Raw genomic sequence first — 21,956 nt, 5'->3', positions numbered from 1 at the left:
TTCCATGCGAACCCGATCTAGACTTAGCTCCACTGAATGGCGCTAAACACGACCAGGCTCCCGCCGTGGCCTTGTGAGGGGCCCCGAGCAGTAACCGCACCAGCACTGGACCTGGACATTCTTGGTGCTGTCTAGAAAACCATGTGGCAAAAACCCTCGGACCCATGAACTACGGCGCAGCAGGCGGTCTGAGCGCAGAAGTCAGCCGGGTTTAGGCACCAAAAATCCTCCATCTGAACAGTTCCCTAATGTTTCTGAGATTTCCCACATGGACCGCAGCCAAATGCCCCCCACACAGCCTTTACCCCCCACATCTACAGGCCCACCACTCACTAGAGACCACCTACCTCTCCTGCTGTCTCCCCCTCCTCAGTTCTCTGGTTTTCATAGTATGAATAGGAGGCCCTGTGAGATGATGCCACCTGCTGGCCAAAGTAACTGCTGCACGAACTGATTATTAGAGAGTCGTTACTGGGCACTGATTATTAGAGAGTCATTACTGCTCACTGATTATTAGAGAGTCATTACTGCACACTGATTATTAGAGAGTCATTACTGCGCACTGATTATTAGAGAGTCATTACTGCGCACTGATTATTAGAGAGTCATTACTGCGCACTGCTTATTAGAGAGTCGTTACTGCGCACTGATTATTAGAGACTTATTACTGCATACTGATTATTAGAGAGTCAATACTGCGCACTGATTATTAGAGAGTCATTACTGCGCACTGATTATTAGAGAGTCATTACTGCGCACTGATTATTAGAGAGTCATTACTGCATACTGATTATTAGAGAGTCATTACTGCGCACTGATTATTAGAGAGTCATTACTACGCACTGATTATTAGAGAGTCATTACTGCACACTGATTATTAGAGAGTCATTACTGCACACTGATTATTAGAGAGTCGTTACTGCGCACTGATTATTAGAGAGTCATTACTACGCACTGATTATTAGAGAGTCATTACTGCACACTGATTATTACAGAGTCATTACTGCACACTGATTATTAGAGAGTCATTACTGCACACTGATTATTAGAGAGTCATTAATGCACACTGATTATTAGAGAGTCATTACTGCACACTGCTTATTAGAGAGTCGTTACTGCGCACTGATTATTAGAGAGTCATTACTGCACACTGATTATTAGAGAGTCATTAATGCACACTGATTATTAGAGAGTCATTACTGCACACTGCTTATTAGAGAGTCGTTACTGCGCACTGATTATTAGAGAGTCGTTACTGCGCACTGATTATTAGAGAGTCATTACTGCGCACTGATTATTAGAGAGTCATTACTGCATACTGATTATTAGAGAGTCATTACTGCGCACTGATTATTAGAGAGTCATTACTGCGCACTGATTATTAGAGAGTCATTACTGCGCACTGATTATTACAGAGTCATTACTGCGCACTGATTATTAGAGAGTCATTACTGCGCACTGATTATTAGAGAGTCATTACTGCACACTGATTATTAGAGAGTCATTACTGCACACTGATTATTAGAGAGTCATTACTGCGCACTGATTATTAGAGAGTCATTACTGCGCACTGATTATTAGAGAGTCATTACTGCGCACTGATTATTAGAGAGTCATTACTGGACACTGATTATTAGAGAGTCATTACTGCGCACTGATTATTAGAGAGTCATTACTGCGCACTGATTATTAGAGTAATTACTGCGCACTGATTATTAGAGAGTCGTTTCTGGGCACTGATTATTAGAGAGTCATTACTGCGCACTGATTATTAGAGAGTCATTAATGTGCACTGATTATTAGAGAGTCATTAATGCGCACTGATTATTAGAGAGTCATTACTGCGCACTGATTATTAGAGAGTCGTTTCTGGGCACTGATTATTAGAGAGTCATTACTGCGCACTGATTATTAGAGAGTCATTACTGGACACTGATTATTAGAGAGTCATTACTGCACACTGATTATTAGAGAGTCATTACTATGCACTGATTATTAGAGAGTCATTACTGCGCACTGACTATTAGAGAGTCATTACTGCGCACTGATTATTAGAGAGTCATTACTGCACACTGATTATTAGAGAGTCATTACTGCACACTGATTATTAGAGAGTCATTACTGCACACTGATTATTAGAGAGTCATTACTACGCACTGATTATTAGAGAGTCATTACTGCGCACTGACTATTAGAGAGTCATTACTGCGCACTGATTATTAGAGAGTCATTACTGCACACTGATTATTAGAGAGTCATTACTGCGCACTGATTATTAGAGAGTCATTACTGCATACTGATTATTAGAGTCATTACTGCGCACTGATTATTAGAGAGTCGTTACTGCGCACTGATTATTAGAGAGTCGTTACTGCGCACTGATTATTAGAGAGTCATTACTGGACACTGATTTTTAGAGAGTCATTAATGCGCACTGATTATTAGAGAGTCATTACTGCATACTGATTATTAGAGAGTCATTACTGCGCACTGATTATTAGAGAGTCATTACTGCACACTGATTATTAGAGAGTCATTACTGCACACTGATTATTAGAGAGTCATTACTGCGCACTGATTATTAGAGAGTCATTACTGCGCACTGATTATTAGAGAGTCATTACTGCGCACTGATTATTAGAGAGTCATTACTGCGCACTGATTATTAGAGAGTCATTACTGCACACTGATTATTAGAGTCATTACTGCGCACTGATTATTAGAGAGTCGTTTCTGGGCACAGATTATTAGAGAGTCATTACTGCGCACTGATTATTAGAGAGTCATTACTGCGCACTGATTATTAGAGTCATTACTGCGCACTGATTATTAGAAAGTCATTACTGCGCACTGATTATTAGAGTCATTACTGCGCACTGATTATTAGAGTCATTACTGCACACTGATTATTAGAGAGTCATTACTGCACACTGATTATTAGAGAGTCATTACTGCGCACTGATTATTAGAGAGTCATTACTGCGCACTGATTATTAGAGAGTCATTACTGCACACTGATTATTAGAGAGTTATTACTGCGCACTGATTATTAGAAAGTCATTACTGCGCACTGATTATTAGAGAGTCGTTACTGCGCACTGATTATTAGAGAGTCGTTACTGCGCACTGATTATTAGAGACTTATTACTGCATACTGATTATTAGAGAGTCATTACTGCGCACTGATTATTAGAGAGTCATTACTGGACACTGATTTTTAGAGAGTCATTAATGCGCACTGATTATTAGAGAGTCATTACTGCATACTGATTATTAGAGAGTCATTACTGCGCACTGATTATTAGAGAGTCATTACTGCACACTGATTATTAGAGAGTCATTACTGCACACTGATTATTAGAGAGTCATTACTGCGCACTGATTATTAGAGAGTCATTACTGCGCACTGATTATTAGAGAGTCATTACTGCGCACTGATTATTAGAGAGTCATTACTGCGCACTGATTATTAGAGAGTCATTACTGCACACTGATTATTAGAGTCATTACTGCGCACTGATTATTAGAGAGTCGTTTCTGGGCACAGATTATTAGAGAGTCATTACTGCGCACTGATTATTAGAGAGTCATTACTGCGCACTGATTATTAGAGAGTCGTTTCTGGGCACTGATTATTAGATAGTCATTAATGCGCACTGATTATTAGAGAGTCATTACTGCACACTGATTGTTAGAGAGTCATTACTGCGCACTGATTATTAGAGAGTAATTACTGCGCACTGATTATTAGAGAGTCGTTTCTGGGCACTGATTATTAGAGAGTCATTACTGCGCACTGATTATTAGAGAGTCATTACTGGACACTGATTATTAGAGAGTCATTACTGCGCACTGATTATTAGAGAGTCATTACTGCACACTGATTATTAGAGAGTCATTACTACGCACTGATTAGAGAGTCATTACTGCGCACTGATTATTAGAGAGTCATTACTGCGCACTGATTATTAGAGAGTCATTACTGCACACTGATTATTAGAGAGTCATTACTGCATACTGATTATTAGAGAGTCATTACTGCGCACTGATTATTAGAGAGTCATTACTGCACACTGATTATTAGAGAGTCATTACTGCACACTGATTATTAGAGAGTCATTACTGCGCACTGATTATTAGAGAGTCATTACTGCGCACTGATTATTAGAGAGTCATTACTGCGCACTGATTATTAGAGAGTCATTACTGCGCACTGATTATTAGAGAGTCATTACTGCACACTGATTATTAGAGTCATTACTGCGCACTGATTATTAGAGAGTCGTTTCTGGGCACAGATTATTAGAGAGTCATTACTGCGCACTGATTATTAGAGAGTCATTACTGCGCACTGATTATTAGAGAGTCGTTTCTGGGCACTGATTATTAGATAGTCATTAATGCGCACTGATTATTAGAGAGTCATTACTGCACACTGATTGTTAGAGAGTCATTACTGCGCACTGATTATTAGAGAGTAATTACTGCGCACTGATTATTAGAGAGTCGTTTCTGGGCACTGATTATTAGAGAGTCATTACTGCGCACTGATTATTAGAGAGTCATTACTGGACACTGATTATTAGAGAGTCATTACTGCGCACTGATTATTAGAGAGTCATTACTGCACACTGATTATTAGAGAGTCATTACTACGCACTGATTAGAGAGTCATTACTGCGCACTGATTATTAGAGAGTCATTACTGCGCACTGATTATTAGAGAGTCATTACTGCACACTGATTATTAGAGAGTCATTACTGCGCACTGATTATTAGAGAGTCATTACTACGCACTGATTAGAGAGTCATTACTGCGCACTGATTATTAGAGAGTCATTACTACGCACTGATTATTAGAGTCATTACTGCACACTGATTATTAGAGAGTCATTACTGCGCACTGATTATTAGAGAGTCATTACTGCGCACTGATTATTAGAGAGTCATTACTGCGCACTGATTATTAGAGAGTCATTACTGCGCACTGATTATTAGAGAGTCATTACTGCGCACTGATTATTACAGAGTCATTACTGCACACTGATTATTAGAGAGTCATTACTGCGCACTGATTATTAGAGAGTCATTACTACGCACTGATTAGAGAGTCATTACTGCGCACTGATTATTAGAAAGTCATTACTGCGCACTGATTATTAGAGAGTCATTACTGCACACTGATTATTAGAGAGTCATTACTGCACACTAGGGGTGCACCGAAATTCCGGCGGCCGAAAATGGGCCTAATCCATTTCGGCCGATATTGGTACATATCGGCAGAAAATATGGGGTTTGGGATTTGTGCGGGCGGGCGTTTACTTTAAGTCACTGCATCTTTATTTTACCTTACAATCGTGACGCTCCAGTAACAACTCTGCAGGCAGAGCGGAGGGCGGCGTAACGTTACTTACTCACGTGACGCACCTGCTCCGCCTCCTTCATTCATAAAGTGGGCGGAGCAGGTGCGTCACGTGAGTAAGTGACGTTACGCCGCCCTCCGCTCTGCCTGCAGAGTTGTTACTGGAGTGTCACGATTGTAAGGTAAAATAAAGATGCAGTGAGTGATTAGTCTGCTGTGAGCAGCAGGGCTGGGGCTGTTATGGGTAGGGGGATCGGTCTATGGCACTGCTATGGGGAGGGGGGATCTGTGCACTGTTATGGGGAAAGGGATCTGTGCACTGTTATGCCCATAACAGTGCACATATCCCCCCCTCCATAACAGCGCCACCCACAGATCCCCCTCTCCATAACAGCGCCACCCACAGATCCCCCTCTCCATAACAGCGCCACCCACAGATCCCCCTCTCCATAACAGAGCCACCCACAGATCCCCCTCTCCATAACAGAGCCACCCACAGATCCCCCTCTCCATAACAGCGCCACCCACAGATCCCCCTCTCCATAACAGAGCCACCCACAGATCCCCCTCTCCATAACAGCGCCACCCACAGATCCCCCTCTCCATAACAGCGCCACCCACAGATCCCCCTCTCCATAACAGCGCCACCCACAGATCCCCCTCTCCATAACAGCGCCACCCACAGATCCCCCTCTCCATAACAGAGCCACCCACAGATCCCCCTCTCCATAACAGAGCCACCCACAGATCCCCCTCTCCATAACAGAGCCACCCACAGATCCCCCTCTCCATAACAGAGCCACCCACAGATCCCCCTCTCCATAACAGCGCCACCCACAGATCCCCCTCTCCATAACAGCGCAACCCACAGATCCCCCTCTCCATAACAGCGCCACCCACAGATCCCCCTCTCCATAACAGCGCAACCCACAGATCCCCCTCTCCATAACAGAGCCACCCACAGATCCCCCTCTCCATACAGATCCCCCTCTCCATAACAGCGCCACCCACAGATCCCCCTCTCCATAACAGCGCCACCCACAGATCCCCCTCTCCATACAGATCCCCCTCTCCATACAGATCCCCCTCTCCATACAGATCCCCCTCTCCATAACAGCGCCACCCACAGATCCCCCTCTCCATAACAGCGCCACCCACAGATCCCCCTCTCCATACAGATCCCCCTCTCCATACAGATCCCCCTCTCCATACAGATCCCCCTCTCCATACAGATCCCCCTCTCCATACAGATCCCCCTCTCCCAGCAAAAATTTGTTCTTGACCTGAGGCTACGTCTGTTTACAGTTTGAGGTTGGTTTTACAACTGTTTCTTGCACTGTCGTTTTGTACAATCACTTGTGTATGAGGAAGCACCATGTTATATAATATGATTTATTAAATTCATGAAAAAGAATTATTAATAAAATCATTAAAAAAAATGTATTTTAAAAGTATTTGGGCAAAAAGGCAGTTTCAGTTTCGGTTTCGGTTTTCGGTCAAGGGCATCCTGAATTTTCGGTTTCGGACCAGAATTTTCATTTCGGTGCACCCCTACTGCGCACTGATTATTAGAGAGTCATTACTGCACACTGATTATTAGAGAGTCATTACTGCGCACTGATTATTAGAGTCATTACTGCACACTGATTATTAGAGAGTCATTACTGCGCACTGATTATTAGAGAGTCATTACTGCGCACTGATTATTAGAGAGTCATTACTGCGCACTGATTATTAGAGAGTCATTACTGCGCACTGATTATTAGAGAGTCATTACTGCGCACTGATTATTACAGAGTCATTACTGCACACTGATTATTAGAGAGTCATTACTGCGCACTGATTATTAGAGAGTCATTACTACGCACTGATTAGAGAGTCATTACTGCGCACTGATTATTAGAAAGTCATTACTGCGCACTGATTATTAGAGAGTCATTACTGCACACTGATTATTAGAGAGTCATTACTGCACACTAGGGGTGCACCGAAATTCCGGCGGCCGAAAATGGGCCTAATCCATTTCGGCCGATATTGGTACATATCGGCAGAAAATATGGGGTTTGGGATTTGTGCGGGCGGGCGTTTACTTTAAGTCACTGCATCTTTATTTTACCTTACAATCGTGACGCTCCAGTAACAACTCTGCAGGCAGAGCGGAGGGCGGCGTAACGTTACTTACTCACGTGACGCACCTGCTCCGCCTCCTTCATTCATAAAGTGGGCGGAGCAGGTGCGTCACGTGAGTAAGTGACGTTACGCCGCCCTCCGCTCTGCCTGCAGAGTTGTTACTGGAGTGTCACGATTGTAAGGTAAAATAAAGATGCAGTGAGTGATTAGTCTGCTGTGAGCAGCAGGGCTGGGGCTGTTATGGGTAGGGGGATCGGTCTATGGCACTGCTATGGGGAGGGGGGATCTGTGCACTGTTATGGGGAAAGGGATCTGTGCACTGTTATGCCCATAACAGTGCACATATCCCCCCCTCCATAACAGCGCCACCCACAGATCCCCCTCTCCATAACAGCGCCACCCACAGATCCCCCTCTCCATAACAGCGCCACCCACAGATCCCCCTCTCCATAACAGAGCCACCCACAGATCCCCCTCTCCATAACAGAGCCACCCACAGATCCCCCTCTCCATAACAGCGCCACCCACAGATCCCCCTCTCCATAACAGAGCCACCCACAGATCCCCCTCTCCATAACAGCGCCACCCACAGATCCCCCTCTCCATAACAGCGCCACCCACAGATCCCCCTCTCCATAACAGCGCCACCCACAGATCCCCCTCTCCATAACAGCGCCACCCACAGATCCCCCTCTCCATAACAGAGCCACCCACAGATCCCCCTCTCCATAACAGAGCCACCCACAGATCCCCCTCTCCATAACAGAGCCACCCACAGATCCCCCTCTCCATAACAGCGCCACCCACAGATCCCCCTCTCCATAACAGAGCCACCCACAGATCCCCCTCTCCATAACAGCGCAACCCACAGATCCCCCTCTCCATAACAGCGCCACCCACAGATCCCCCTCTCCATAACAGCGCAACCCACAGATCCCCCTCTCCATAACAGAGCCACCCACAGATCCCCCTCTCCATACAGATCCCCCTCTCCATAACAGCGCCACCCACAGATCCCCCTCTCCATAACAGCGCCACCCACAGATCCCCCTCTCCATACAGATCCCCCTCTCCATACAGATCCCCCTCTCCATACAGATCCCCCTCTCCATAACAGCGCCACCCACAGATCCCCCTCTCCATAACAGCGCCACCCACAGATCCCCCTCTCCATACAGATCCCCCTCTCCATACAGATCCCCCTCTCCATACAGATCCCCCTCTCCATACAGATCCCCCTCTCCATACAGATCCCCCTCTCCCAGCAAAAATTTGTTCTTGACCTGAGGCTACGTCTGTTTACAGTTTGAGGTTGGTTTTACAACTGTTTCTTGCACTGTCGTTTTGTACAATCACTTGTGTATGAGGAAGCACCATGTTATATAATATGATTTATTAAATTCATGAAAAAGAATTATTAATAAAATCATTAAAAAAAATGTATTTTAAAAGTATTTGGGCAAAAAGGCAGTTTCAGTTTCGGTTTCGGTTTTCGGTCAAGGGCATCCTGAATTTTCGGTTTCGGACCAGAATTTTCATTTCGGTGCACCCCTACTGCGCACTGATTATTAGAGAGTCATTACTGCACACTGATTATTAGAGAGTCATTACTGCGCACTGATTATTAGAGAGTCATTACTGCACACTGATTATTAGAGAGTCATTACTGCGCACTGATTATTAGAGAGTCATTACTGGGCACTGATTATTAGAGAGTCATTACTGTGCACTGATTATTAGAGAGTCATTACTGGACACTGATTTTTAGAGAGTCATTACTGGACACTGATTATTAGAGAGTCATTACTGCGCACTGATTATTAGAGAGTCATTACTGCGCACTGATTATTAGAGAGTCATTACTGCGCACTGATTATTAGAGTCATTACTGCATACTGATTATTAGAGAGTCATTACTGCGCACTGATTATTAGAGAGTCATTACTGCGCACTGATTATTAGAGAGTCATTACTGCGCACTGATTATTAGAGAGTCATTACTGCACACTGATTATTACAGAGTCATTACTGCGCACTGATTATTAGAGTCATTACTGCGCACTGATTATTAGAGAGTCATTACTGCGCACTGATTATTAGAGAGTCATTACTGCGCACTGATTATTAGAGTCATTACTGCGCACTGATTATTAGAGAGTCATTACTGCGCACTGATTATTAGAGAGTCATTACTGCGCACTGATTATTAGAGAGTCATTACTGCGCACTGATTATTAGAGTCATTACTGCATACTGATTATTAGAGAGTCATTACTGCGCACTGATTATTAGAGAGTCATTACTGCGCACTGATTATTAGAGAGTCATTACTGCGCACTGATTATTAGAGAGTCATTACTGCGCACTGATTATTACAGAGTCATTACTGCGCACTGATTATTAGAGAGTCATTACTGCGCACTGATTATTAGAGAGTCATTACTGCACACTGATTATTAGAGTCATTACTGCGCACTGATTATTAGAGTCATTACTGCGCACTGATTATTAGAGTCATTACTGCGCACTGATTATTAGAGAGTCACGCTGCACACACTGATCATTAGAGAGTCATTACTGCGCACACTGATCATTAGAGAGTCACGCTGCACACACTGATCATTAGAGAGTCACGCTGCACACGCTGATGATTAGAGAGTCACGCTGCACACACTGATCATTAGAGAGTCACGCTTCACACGCTGATGATTAGAGAGTCACGCTGCACACACTGATCATTAGAGAGTCATTACTGCGCACACTGATCATTAGAGAGTCACGCTGCGCACACTGATCATTAGAGAGTCACGCTGCACACACTGATCATTAGAGAGTCACGCTGCACACACTGATCATTAGAGAGTCACGCTGCACACACTGATCATGAGAGAGTCACGCTGCTCACACTGATCATTAGAGAGTCACGCTGCTCACACTGATCATTAGAGAGTCACGCTGCACACACTGATCATTAAAGAGTCCCGCTGCACACACTGATCATTAGAGAGTCACGATGCACACACTGATCATTAGAGAGTCATTACTGTGCACACTGATCATTAGAGAGTCACGCTGCACACACTGATCATTAGAGAGTCACGCTGCACACACTGATCATTAGAGAGTCACGATGCACACACTGATCATTAGAGAGTCACGATGCACACGCTGATCATTAGAGAGTCGCGCTGCACACTGATCATTAGAGAGTCACGCTGCTCACACTGATCATTAGAGAGTCATTACTGTGCACACTGATCATTAGAGAGTCACGCTGCACACACTGATCATTAGAGAGTCACGCTGCACACACTGATCATTAGAAAGTCATTACTGTGCACACTGATCATTAGAGAGTCACGCTGCACACACTGATCATTAGAGAGTCACGCTGCACACACTGATCATTAGAGAGTCACGCTGCTCACACTGATCATTAGAAAGTCATTACTGTGCACACTGATCATTAGAGAGTCACGCTGCACACACTGATCATTAGAGAGTCACGCTGCACACACTGATCATTAGAGAGTCACGATGCACACACTGATCATTAGAGAGTCATTACTGTGCACACTGATCATTAGAGAGTCATTGCAGCACACTGATTATTAGAGAGTCATTTTCGAGACCACTCACCGCTGATATATTTCTCACAAAGAAATATAACAATATAAAATTCGAAAAGTCGTCACGTCCTGGTCCTAGAGCCACAACCCCTCCCCAAGTGCCAATCCCAGCTACACAACTGCCACCAAACCTCCCCCCACCCAAAGTAGTGGCATGGCCCGTGCACCACAGCCACCGGCATTCGCTAATGTCTCCAGCATGGGATTCCTGTCAGAGGTCGTCCAGGATCAGGATCAGGGTTGGCTTTATTTCTAGAAATAGCGCCCATCCCGTCCTGGGGCTGTGACTGGTATTGCAGCTCAGCCTCAGTGACTTGAGCTCCAGGCATGGTCCCTTATATCTAATCTTGGACAACCCCTTTAATTACTACAGGCTACACAACTATTAGCTCTATACCTAACACAGTGCTCTCCTAGCTGTTGCACAACTACAACTCCCAGCCTGAGGCTGTCAGGGCATGCTGAGAGTTGTAGTTTTGCAGCAACTGCAGTTCCACAGGTTAGAGACCACTGTCCTTACATTACTAATGGTCTACTTACCCCCTGTGCAGGGGGCTGTAAAGGTCTTGCAGTTATAGTCTCCCGGTAAGAGTCTGGTGGTATGACGTCATCTTTGATGCCTTCTGGTGCATGAGGCACCTGCTCCTGGTCCACAGTCTTAGCAGACTGCACGGTATCTCCTCCGGTGGTTGTGTCTTTCACAACATCTTCAGCAGAATGTCTTCCTTCAGCTTTCTCAGTAATTTCATTAGTTTGTGTGGTCTCTTTCTTGACAGCATCAGTAGACTCATCCACGTGGTTGCTGGCCATTGTTTCGGCAGGACTGACTGCCTCATCTTCATGATCTTGGCTCTTTTGTGCCAAGGCTTCTCCGTCAGTAGACGCCGCACCTAAGTTATTAGCCAGATCCGTGGCTTCTATGTTCATCTCATGTGCAGGTCCAAATATAACCTCAGATTTTTCTTCAGGACGAAGAGATCCTTCTGAGGAGTCTTCCATAGGTGCAGTCTTCCTTTTTCCATGACTAGATATATTGGTGTCGCCATCTTTCAAGACCTCTAGATTGGTGGTGCCTATCTCTCGTACTTCATCCATGGAGGTGATTTTGGACAGTGGTGGTGATCTTCTTTCTTCTTGAGGTGTCTCCTTCTTCACTATTGTAAGAGAATTTTCTTCATCTGTTCTTGAGGACAGGTCACCATGTTCCTCAGAGACAACTAGAAGTGTCTCCTGTTTGGTTTCATCATCTCGCAACTCAACTTCTTTCAGGTGACTATCCCGAGGATGTGATGGTGCCAGTGTTTCAGAAGTTGTGCCATTCTCTGCCCTTTCGTTATTTATAACTTCCTGATGTGAACAAAAATAAATCAGGTACAAGGACTTGTCCATCTCTACATACTTACATACAAGACAACCTACAGTATATAATATCACTTCAAATACACCTGCATACATGGTCTGGGAGTAGCTTATGTTGGAGACCATCGTCAATATATAAACCAATGTATAACGAGGAGACCAAAGAGAGCAGATAGTCCTTGGTCAGGATCAGTCTAGGTGGTCATTTACCATGAGAGCTACTATCTTCCTAATAGATTCTCCACCAATGTGCCAATTTTTCTTCTATATTTTAGAACCTTTGTGCCCACCTTCCATGGTTTAAATCCTTTGTCAAACTATTTGGACCCTAGTCCATCTCTGGTATTCAGTGCCAAAGAAGGATCTCCTGAGGTAAGTAGATGACCTTTGACAGCCATTGTTCTCTATGATCGGAGACAATCAAGTCCTGCTTTGTGACAGGAAGTGACATCATAAGGGGTTGGGCTATGCACAGGAGGAAGGTCTATGTAAATGAATGTGTCCAATATTGAGGGCCTGTTAATGGATCCTTCCTTAGACATGTCTGGCACTTGACTCCTTATAGACATGAAGGTGGTGGTCACCCACCTTACCCCTGTTCATTACACTAGCCCATAGCGTTCAATGGTTTGTTGGGCTGGTCTGTCCCTGCCACTTAGCGGTTTGTTACCCCAATCTGTTCCTTCTGTTCGAGGGCACAAGGCTGATCCTTATGCACAAAATCAATTGCCAAAAAGTTGGGACTCTGTGTAAAATGGAAATAAATGTAAATAACATAATGAAATGATTTCTAAAGCTCAATGCCCCATAGTTTTTTTCACAATAGATCATAGAACACACATCAGATGATGAAAGTGAGACATTTTACCATATCTTTTAGAACTTCATGGCAGCAACGCATCTCAAAAAAGTTGGGACAGGACCATGTCTACCATTGTGTAGCCTGGGAGGTGAGGAGACCAATTGGTGGACTTCTGGGAGAGGAATGTTGTCTGATGTAGGGTTCTTGCTGCTCAACAGTCAAGGGTCTTCTTTGCTGGATTTTTTTTTTTTATTTCACGATGCGCCAAATGTTTTCTACTGGTGGTTGGGCTGGGCTGCAGGTGGCAAGTTCTGCACCCGGACTCTTCTTCTGAGAAGCTGTGCTGCTGTGATGGATGGATGTGACTGATAGTGCCTTCCCAGATGTGTAAGCTGCCCACTCCGTAGACATTAATGCAACTATCAGAGATGCAGGAATTTATACTGTGCTCTGATAACAAGCTGGATGGTCCTTCTCCTCTTGAGCCCGCAGGACACGGCATCCGTGGTTCCCAAAAAGAATTTCACATTTTAAATCATCTGACCACAGAACGTTTTTTACATTTTGACTCAGTCCGTTTAAAATGAGCTTTGGCCCCTGCAGTGATTTCCAGTACAGAATCTGCCCGGTTTTAGTGCAGGGCCACCTGAGGGCCTGTAGATCACGAGCCTCCAATACTGACCATCAGTCCATGGAGCTCTCCAGATTCTCTGGATCTTTTGATGATATTATGTCCTTTAGATCATTGTTTCCCAACCAGTGTGCCTCCAGCCAAAGGCTGTCCGGGCATGCTGGGAGTTGTGGTTTTGCAACAGCTGGAGGCACACTGGTTGGGAAACACTGCTTTAGATGGAGGGATATCCAAAGTCTTAGGTGCAGTTTTTCGCTGGTGACCTCTGTCCATCTTTGCTTCTGAGAGACTCTGCCTCTCTAACACGCTCTTCTCATACCCAGTGGCTTAGTTGCAGATTATTCCTCTTACTGTTTTTTTTTTATTAATACCTACTTACCTACCAAACTTACTTTTCAACTTCTGTTGCACCTGTACTAACTTTTTTGAGATGCATTGCTGCCATCAAGTCCTAAATAAGTCAAGTTTTTTCGTGAAATGGTCCCCCCTTCGTCATCTGATTTTGTTCTATGGTCTATTGTTGATATAATATGGGTCTATCAGATATTCCAATTTTACACAGCGCCCCAATCTTTTTGGAATTGGTGTTGTAGATGATCAGGGCAAGACGGTGAAAACAGAGAACTTGTCACTTGACAGCCGCTCCCATGGATCATGAGTGGGGAGAACGAAGCGGCTGTTCCATTCATTCCATTCATTCTCTATGGGACTTAGGTCTCTGTGTGCGGAATCCGCTGCGTGAGAGAGAGCCGAGCCCCGTCCCGGACAGCGGAGACACGGAGCATTGACATGATTGATGATGCTCTTTGCATCAGATCACGGCGACGGCTTTATCTCGCTGTGATTTTGTAGTAAGAAGATCCCAGAGAGGCGCGGAGCGTTATCAAGCTCCGTGTCTCTGCTGTCCGGAGTGGGACTTGGCTCTCTTTCACGCAGCGGATTACCCGCACGGCATCCGCTCATGTAAAAGACCCCTTAAGGAGATAGGCCGACTACAGCGGGGGACGTGCTGACCCATTTATCCAGGGGACCCCAGTGATCGGTGGTGGTCTAGCGGTGGGACCCTCACCAATCAGATAATATCATCTGATCAGTTGACATCATAGCACAAACCCTTTAATGATGATTACGTCTCTGGTACTAAACACTGGGACGTCCAGAGGTGACAGGGGGCTTAATCACAAAGACCAGCGTGCCCCACCCCCAATATTATGGTGCTGGAGTATGCCACCATATTCTTGGTGTGTGTCCCCCCCCCCCCCTTGCTTGCCACAGGTTCTTATTACCCAGTAGCAAAAGGGATGGGACAAACCGAGCGCAGAGCCCCCTCTCTCCTGGGGTCCTCTAGCAGCTGCCTGGTCGGCCTCTACACCCTTGCATTGTTTCCTCGCTCGCTCTGGATAAACATGCACTAAGCTCGTTGGGCCACGGATGGGGAATCAGAGGGCTCGCCCCATAAACTTGGTCCCGGCCCTGTGTCCGTCTCGTTTCCAGGCTTCGCGTGACAGTAATCAGCCGGGGACGGCGCGGGATCTGCTGCTGTGCAGCGCATTTTTTAAATAGCCTGTGTCTATTTTAGGAGAATGCAGCAAAATCGCCCTTGTTGCAGCTATTTTAATCCAGGAGACAAAAGGCTGATGCTGCCCGTCACTGCCACACGTCAGGGCGACGCTCCTCGTCCGGTGCGGGCGCTTCGTCCCTGGACAGAGCAATCTCAGTATCCGCTTTTCCCAATGCAAATTAGTATCGCGGTGTAACGAACAGGCAGAGGTGGATTTAAAGGGAACCTGTCCCCGGGAGACGTTCTTGCTACATTTATATTATACTTTATAAAACTGGACCAATGGGCACATCTGTACCTAATAAATGCCCCCATGAAAGGCACATTTGGGGTTAAAAGATATTAACTCCGCCCACTAACTTCTTAAACCAGATGCCAGTGCCACGAAGCAGTGTGTCATGTGACCACTCTTGGCTTTGCTGATTGGCACAGAGGGGAGGGGCATGTGTCAGTTTGCTAATTCGTAGGCTCGGTGCTGCCCTCTAGTTCAGCATTACCACTTCTGCACCTCACTACTATCTCTAATGGTCTAATATCATGTCGTCTGTGTATTTACTCTAAGTCCTTCATGGTGTGCATTTCCTATTTTGCAATGGTTATGTTCAAATGCATTATGCCTGGTTCACCAGCAGGTGGCAGCATAAACGGCAGAGCTACAGGTACAGAGAATGGACCCCTCTGTAGTGTGGTGGGCGTGTCCCATTTCCTGCAGGAAGGGGGGGCGGGGGGCGGGGACCAGTTAGTTCCAGTTTAGGTCTTCCCTAGACAGGGGAAGCGTGTGCAGCAGGTGCACGCCCCTGTTGGACGTGCCTTACGTAAGCCAGCTGGAGCACCCTCAGCTCTGCTGGATATGGAGGCAGAATCTTAGAGCCTCAGGAGCCAGGAGAGGGAGACTCCCTGGTATAGCAGAATTCTGAGTCAGACTACAACCCCCCTTGTCATTGCTTCGGAGCCAACACCTGGGGTCCAGCGTATCCAGGTAGGAGCACCATGACACGTGCACCAACATTAAGGGACATTTAGGCCACCCTACACCTGGGTACCCTCTACTACATCACTTAGAGCGGCCCTATGTCCCTTTAAAGGGACATGGTCGCAGCTTCACAACCCTATTTGTAAAATCCGCCATTTTTCTCGATGCCGTTTTTAATAGTAATTTTAATCAACCCGGACCCTTCATAAAAATGAATTGCGTGTGCCGCCGAGTGATTTAATATAGCAATTACCCTGCCTCCTGCATAACGTAAGGTGCGGCGCGGCAGCATCTATCAGGAAGGCGTCCTCGGCGAGGCAGACGGGGTTAATTCTTGCGGCTGCGTTCGGATTCATAACTTAGCAGGCGCCCGATTGCAATCCTAAATCTATCTGACGCCTGCCGCACGGATTTATGATTCGCTCCGGCTATTTTCTATTATCTGCGCGGCAGATCTCCAAGTGCTGGGGCTGCAGTTCTAGGTTAACCCTGTGAACCACCCGGGACGGACGCCGCTTTAGACGCCAACAGCGCCACTGAGTAAGCGGGCAGTAAACGTGGAAAGACATTTTCAAAAATAAGATATATATATATATACAGTGCCTTGCAAAAGTATTCAACCCCCTTGACTTTTTTCGTGTTTTGTTACATTAGAGCCTTATGTTCAATGTTTTGTTAACTGAATGTTATGCGATGGATCAGAACACAATAGTCTAAAATATATAAATAAAACTATTGTAGTCACCCCCTTTGTTAGGAAGCTCATAAAAAGCTCTGGTGCAACCAATTACGAAATGATGTCACCTGTGTGCAATCTAAGTGTCACATGATCAGTCATTACATATACACACCAGAGGCTGCAACACCTAAGCAAGAGGCATCACTGACCAAACACTGCCATGAAGACCGAGGAACTCTCCAAACAAGTAAGGGACAATGTTGTTGAGAAGTACAAGTCAGGGTTAGGTTATAAAAAAATATCCAAATCTGTGATGATCCCCAGGAGCACCATCAAATCTATCATAACCAAATGGAAAGAACATGGCACAACAGCAAACCTGCCAAGAGACGGCCGCCCACCAAGACTGACGGACCGGGCAAGGAGGGCATTAATCAGAGAGGCAGCACAGAGACCTAAGGTAACCCTGGAGGAGCTGCAGAGTTCCACAGCAGAGACTGGAGGATCTGTACATAGGACGACAATAAGCCGTACGCTCCATAGAGTTGGGCTTTATGGCGGAGTGGCCAGAAGAAGGCCATTACTGTCAGCTAAAAACAATAAGGCACGTTGTGAGTTTGTGAAAAGGCCTGTGGGAGACTCCGAAAATGTATGGAGGAAGGTGCTCCGGTCTGAGGAGACCCAAAATGTATGGAGGAAGGTGCTCCAGTCTGAGGAGACCCAAAATGTATGGAGGAAGGTGCTCCGGTCTGAGGAGACCCAAAATGTATGGAGGAAGGTGCTCCAGTCTGAGGAGACCCAAAATGTATGGAGGAAGGAACTCCGGTCTGAGGAGACCCAAAATGTATGGAGGAAGGGGCTCCGGTCTGAGGAGACCCAAAATGTATGGAGGAAGGGGCTCCGGTCTGAGGAGACCCAAAATGTAAGGAGTAGGGGGCTCTGGTCTGAGGAGACCCAAAATGTATGGAGGAAGGGGCTCTGGTCTGAGGAGACCCAAAATGTATTGAGGAAGGGGCTCCGGTCTGAGGAGACCCAAAATGTATGGAGGAAGGGGCTCCGGTCTGAGGAGACCCAAAATGTATGGAGTAGGGGGCTCTGGTCTGAGGAGACCCAAAATGTATGGAGGAAGGGGCTCCGGTCTGAGGAGACCTAAAATGTATGGAGGAAGGGGCTCCGGTCTGAGGAGACCCAAAATGTATGGAGGAAGGGGCTCCGCTCTGAGGAGACCTAAAATGTATGGAGGAAGGTGCTCCGGTCTGAGGAGACCCAAAATGTATGGAGGAAGGGGCTCTGGTCTGAGGAGACCCAAAATGTATGGAGGAAGGGGCTCCGGTCTGAGGAGACCTAAAATGTATGGAGGAAGGGGGCTCTGGTCTGAGGAGACCCAAAATGTATGGAGGAAGGGGCTCCGGTCTGAGGAGACCCAAAATGTATGGAGGAAGGGGCTCCGGTCTGAGGAGACCCAAAATGTATGGAGGAAGGGGCTCTGGTCTGAGGAGACCCAAAATGTATGGAGGAAGGGGCTCCGGTCTGAGGAGACCCAAAATGTATGGAGGAAGGGGCTCCGGTCTGAGGAGACCTAAAATGTATGGAGGAAGGGGCTCTGGTCTGAGGAGACCCAAAATGTATGGAGGAAGGGGCTCCGGTCTGAGGAGACCCAAAATGTATGGAGAAAGGGGCTCCGGTCTGAGGAGACCCAAAATGTATGGAGGAAGGGGCTCCGGTCTGAGGAGACCCAAAATGTATGGAGGAAGGGGCTCCGGTCTGAGGAGACCTAAAATGTATGGAGGAAGGGGCTCCGGTCTGAGGAGACCTAAAATGTATGGAGGAAGGGGCTCCGGTCTGAGGAGACCCAAAATGTATGGAGGAAGGGGCTCCGGTCTGAGGAGACCTAAAATGTATGGAGAAAGGGGCTCCGGTCTGAGGAGACCCAAAATGTATGGAGGAAGGTGCTCCGGTCTGAGGAGACCCAAAATGTATGGAGGAAGGTGCTCCGGTCTGAGGAGACCCAAAATGTATGGAGGAAGGGGCTCCGGTCTGAGGAGACCTAAAATGTATGGAGGAAGGTGCTCCGGTCTGAGGAGACCCAAAATGTATGGAGGAAGGGGCTCCGGTCTGAGGAGACCCAAAATGTATGGAGGAAGGGGCTCCGGTCTGAGGAGACCTAAAATGTATGGAGGAAGGGGCTCTGGTCTGAGGAGACCTAAAATGTATGGAGGAAGGTGCTCCGGTCTGAGGAGACCCAAAATGTATGGAGGAAGGGGCTCCGGTCTGAGGAGACCTAAAATGTATGGAGGAAGGTGCTCCGGTCTGAGGAGACCCAAAATGTATGGAGGAAGGGGCTCCGGTCTGAGGAGACCCAAAATGTATGGAGGAAGGGGCTCCGGTCTGAGGAGACCTAAAATGTATGGAGGAAGGGGCTCCGGTCTGAGGAGACGGAAATTGAACTTTTCAGCCATCAACTTTTCAGTCATCAAGAAAACACTATATCTGGAGCAAACCCAACACATCACATCACCCAAAGAACACCATCCCCACAGTGAGACCTGGTGGTGGCGGCTCTACAAAGTACTGACTTCAGGGGGGCGAATAGTTCTGCACATTGACCTTTTCTATTATTTTGTCCTATTTGTTGTTTGCTTCACAATAAATAAAAAATAACATCTTCACAGTTGTCGGCATGTTCTGTAATTACTTGATGCAAATCCTCAAACAATCCATGTTAATTCCAGGTTGTGAGGCACCAAGACACGAAAAAAGTCAAGGGGGGGGGGGGGTGAATACTTTTGCAAGGCACTGTATGTAATGTGGGAAAGCTGGGTTTCAACCAATATGGCTGCCGCAGGTTTCCTCCTCGCCTCCTGTATAACAGAGCTCTCCAGCCGTTCCTTCTATGTAGCTGAGCTCAGTCTGCGCTGTGAACACTACATCACAGGGTCACCGCCGTCTCCTCCGTACTCACGTTTTCTGGAGACAAGTATTCGGGAAGGGGCCCCTCTGGCACATCCATATCTAGCAGGGAAAAAGGGAACAAAACATGACATTTACTCCACGATATAATAATAATGATGATGATGATGATGATGCATAACCGCTCATTGATTTAAAAAATATATATCCTGTCAGAATCGCGCTGTATCAGCCTCCACGGTGACCGATGGTCGACGCCTTCTACCAGTCTCCAGAATGTCCAGGGGCTCCCCGAAAACAGCCAGACCTTCAGTCCCCGGGGGCTGCGCTCCCCCCACTCCCTGATGTCTGCAGTTCAGGGGTCTATATTTCAGGGGTCTGGGGTCTGTATTTCAGGGATCTGGTCTGCGGAGTATATCAGGGGTCTGTATTTCAGGGATCTGGTCTGGGGTCTGTATTTAGGGGTCTGGTCTGCAGAGTATATCAGGGGTCTGTATTTTGGGGGTCTGGCCTGGGGTCTGTATTTCAGGGATCTGGTCTGCGGAGTATATCAGGGGTCTGTATTTCAGGGATCTGGTCTGCGGAGTATATCAGGGGTCTGTATTTCAGGGATCTGGTCTGGGGTCTGTATTTAGGGGTCTGGTCTGCGGAGTATATCAGGGGTCTGTATTTTGGGGGTCTGGTTTGGGGTCTGCATTTCAGGGATCTGGCCTGGGGTCTGTATTTCAGGGATCTGGTCTGCGGAGTATATCAGGGGTCTGTATTTCAGGGGTCTGGTCTGGGGTCTGTATTTAGGGGTCTGGCCTGCGGAGTATATCAGGGGTCTGTATTTTGGGGGTCTGGTTTGGGGTCTGCATTTCAGGGATCTGGTCTGGGGTCTGTATTTCAGGGGTCTGGTCTGGGGTCTGTATGTATTTAGGGGTCTGGTCTACGGAGTATATCAGGCGTCTGTATTTAGGGATCTGGTCTGCGGAGTATATCAGGGGTCTAGTTTGGGTCTGTATTTAGGGGTCTGGGGTCACTGCACTACTTGTGATTAAAATGCTGGGGGGGGGGGGGGGGTCCTATATAAGTGGGCGGGGCATGCAGTAACATATATAGCACATACAATCTATATCTGGATGAAGAAAGCAGTGAGGCTTCCAGCAGAACCCTGCACACCGGCCCCAAGTATAATCTCTAACCCGAGAAACCACCTGCTGGGGAAGGACTGAATCCCTGCAGGACGAGGTACCTGCTCCCGGGCGGCTGCGAACTCGAGTTCTCTGTCTGTCAGACTCCCGGCGAGTTGACTGGACTGTCCTCTAGCGGCCGCCGTAGTGTGGACGCTCAGCCCGTCACCATGACGACCGTTCACAGTAAGAAATCGCCGATGCGATCATGTGACAACGCTCGGTCGTCCTAGCAACAGATTAACACGTCCTACACTGCGAAGCATTTTTATTTTTTGCTGAAAAGTCCACTGGCGGCTTCCGTCCGTAAGACGCTGAGCTCGTCACCATGACGACGGAGAGCGGAGCGCTTGGTAACGCTCAGTCGCCATGGTAACAGAGTAAAACCTGATCTTCCACCCGAAATGTTTAATTACAAATAAAGCAAATCACAAATTTCTATTTTTGGGGGTGAATCTTCATTTTTTTGGGGGCCTTGTGTGGGTGGCAGATGAAACTGGGTGGAGCTTATGCATGGCGCTTCATGTCCCATATACACATGGCGGTTGCCATTAGTAACGATATCTTTCCTTAACGAACAGGCTCCATAGGAGTAACATTCACGTAATATTTTGCACATTAAGGATCCTTTATGGTTAATTTAACCCCTTAACGACATGGCATATTTTGGTCCGGACGCGCACATTTTTGTTTCGTTTTATCCTTGGCGCATTACGAGAGCCATCATTTTTTACATTTTCCCAGCGCA

The 21,956-nt window shown here is 46.6% G+C and overlaps 1 protein-coding gene across 1 annotated transcript in view; it reads right to left on the bottom strand.

Annotated features, from left to right (window-relative positions):
* Nucleotides 1-21,362, bottom strand: part of TEX55 (testis expressed 55) — a 47,346-nt gene extending 25,984 nt beyond the window's left edge. The window contains exons 1-3 of the mRNA XM_040421738.1: nt 21,271-21,362; nt 20,089-20,138; nt 11,662-12,468 (exon numbers count right to left, since the gene is read on the bottom strand). Of these exons, the coding sequence (XP_040277672.1) occupies nt 11,662-12,468; nt 20,089-20,136 (855 nt within the window). The 5' untranslated portion in view covers nt 20,137-20,138; nt 21,271-21,362. The remainder of the gene's footprint in view (nt 1-11,661; nt 12,469-20,088; nt 20,139-21,270) is intronic.
* Nucleotides 21,363-21,956: the final 594 nt, after the last annotated feature.

Source organism: Bufo bufo, chromosome 3, assembly GCF_905171765.1.
Source record: "Bufo bufo chromosome 3, aBufBuf1.1, whole genome shotgun sequence".
Classification (NCBI taxonomy): domain Eukaryota; kingdom Metazoa; phylum Chordata; class Amphibia; order Anura; family Bufonidae; genus Bufo; species Bufo bufo.
This window is presented reverse-complemented; position numbering and strand designations above follow the sequence as displayed.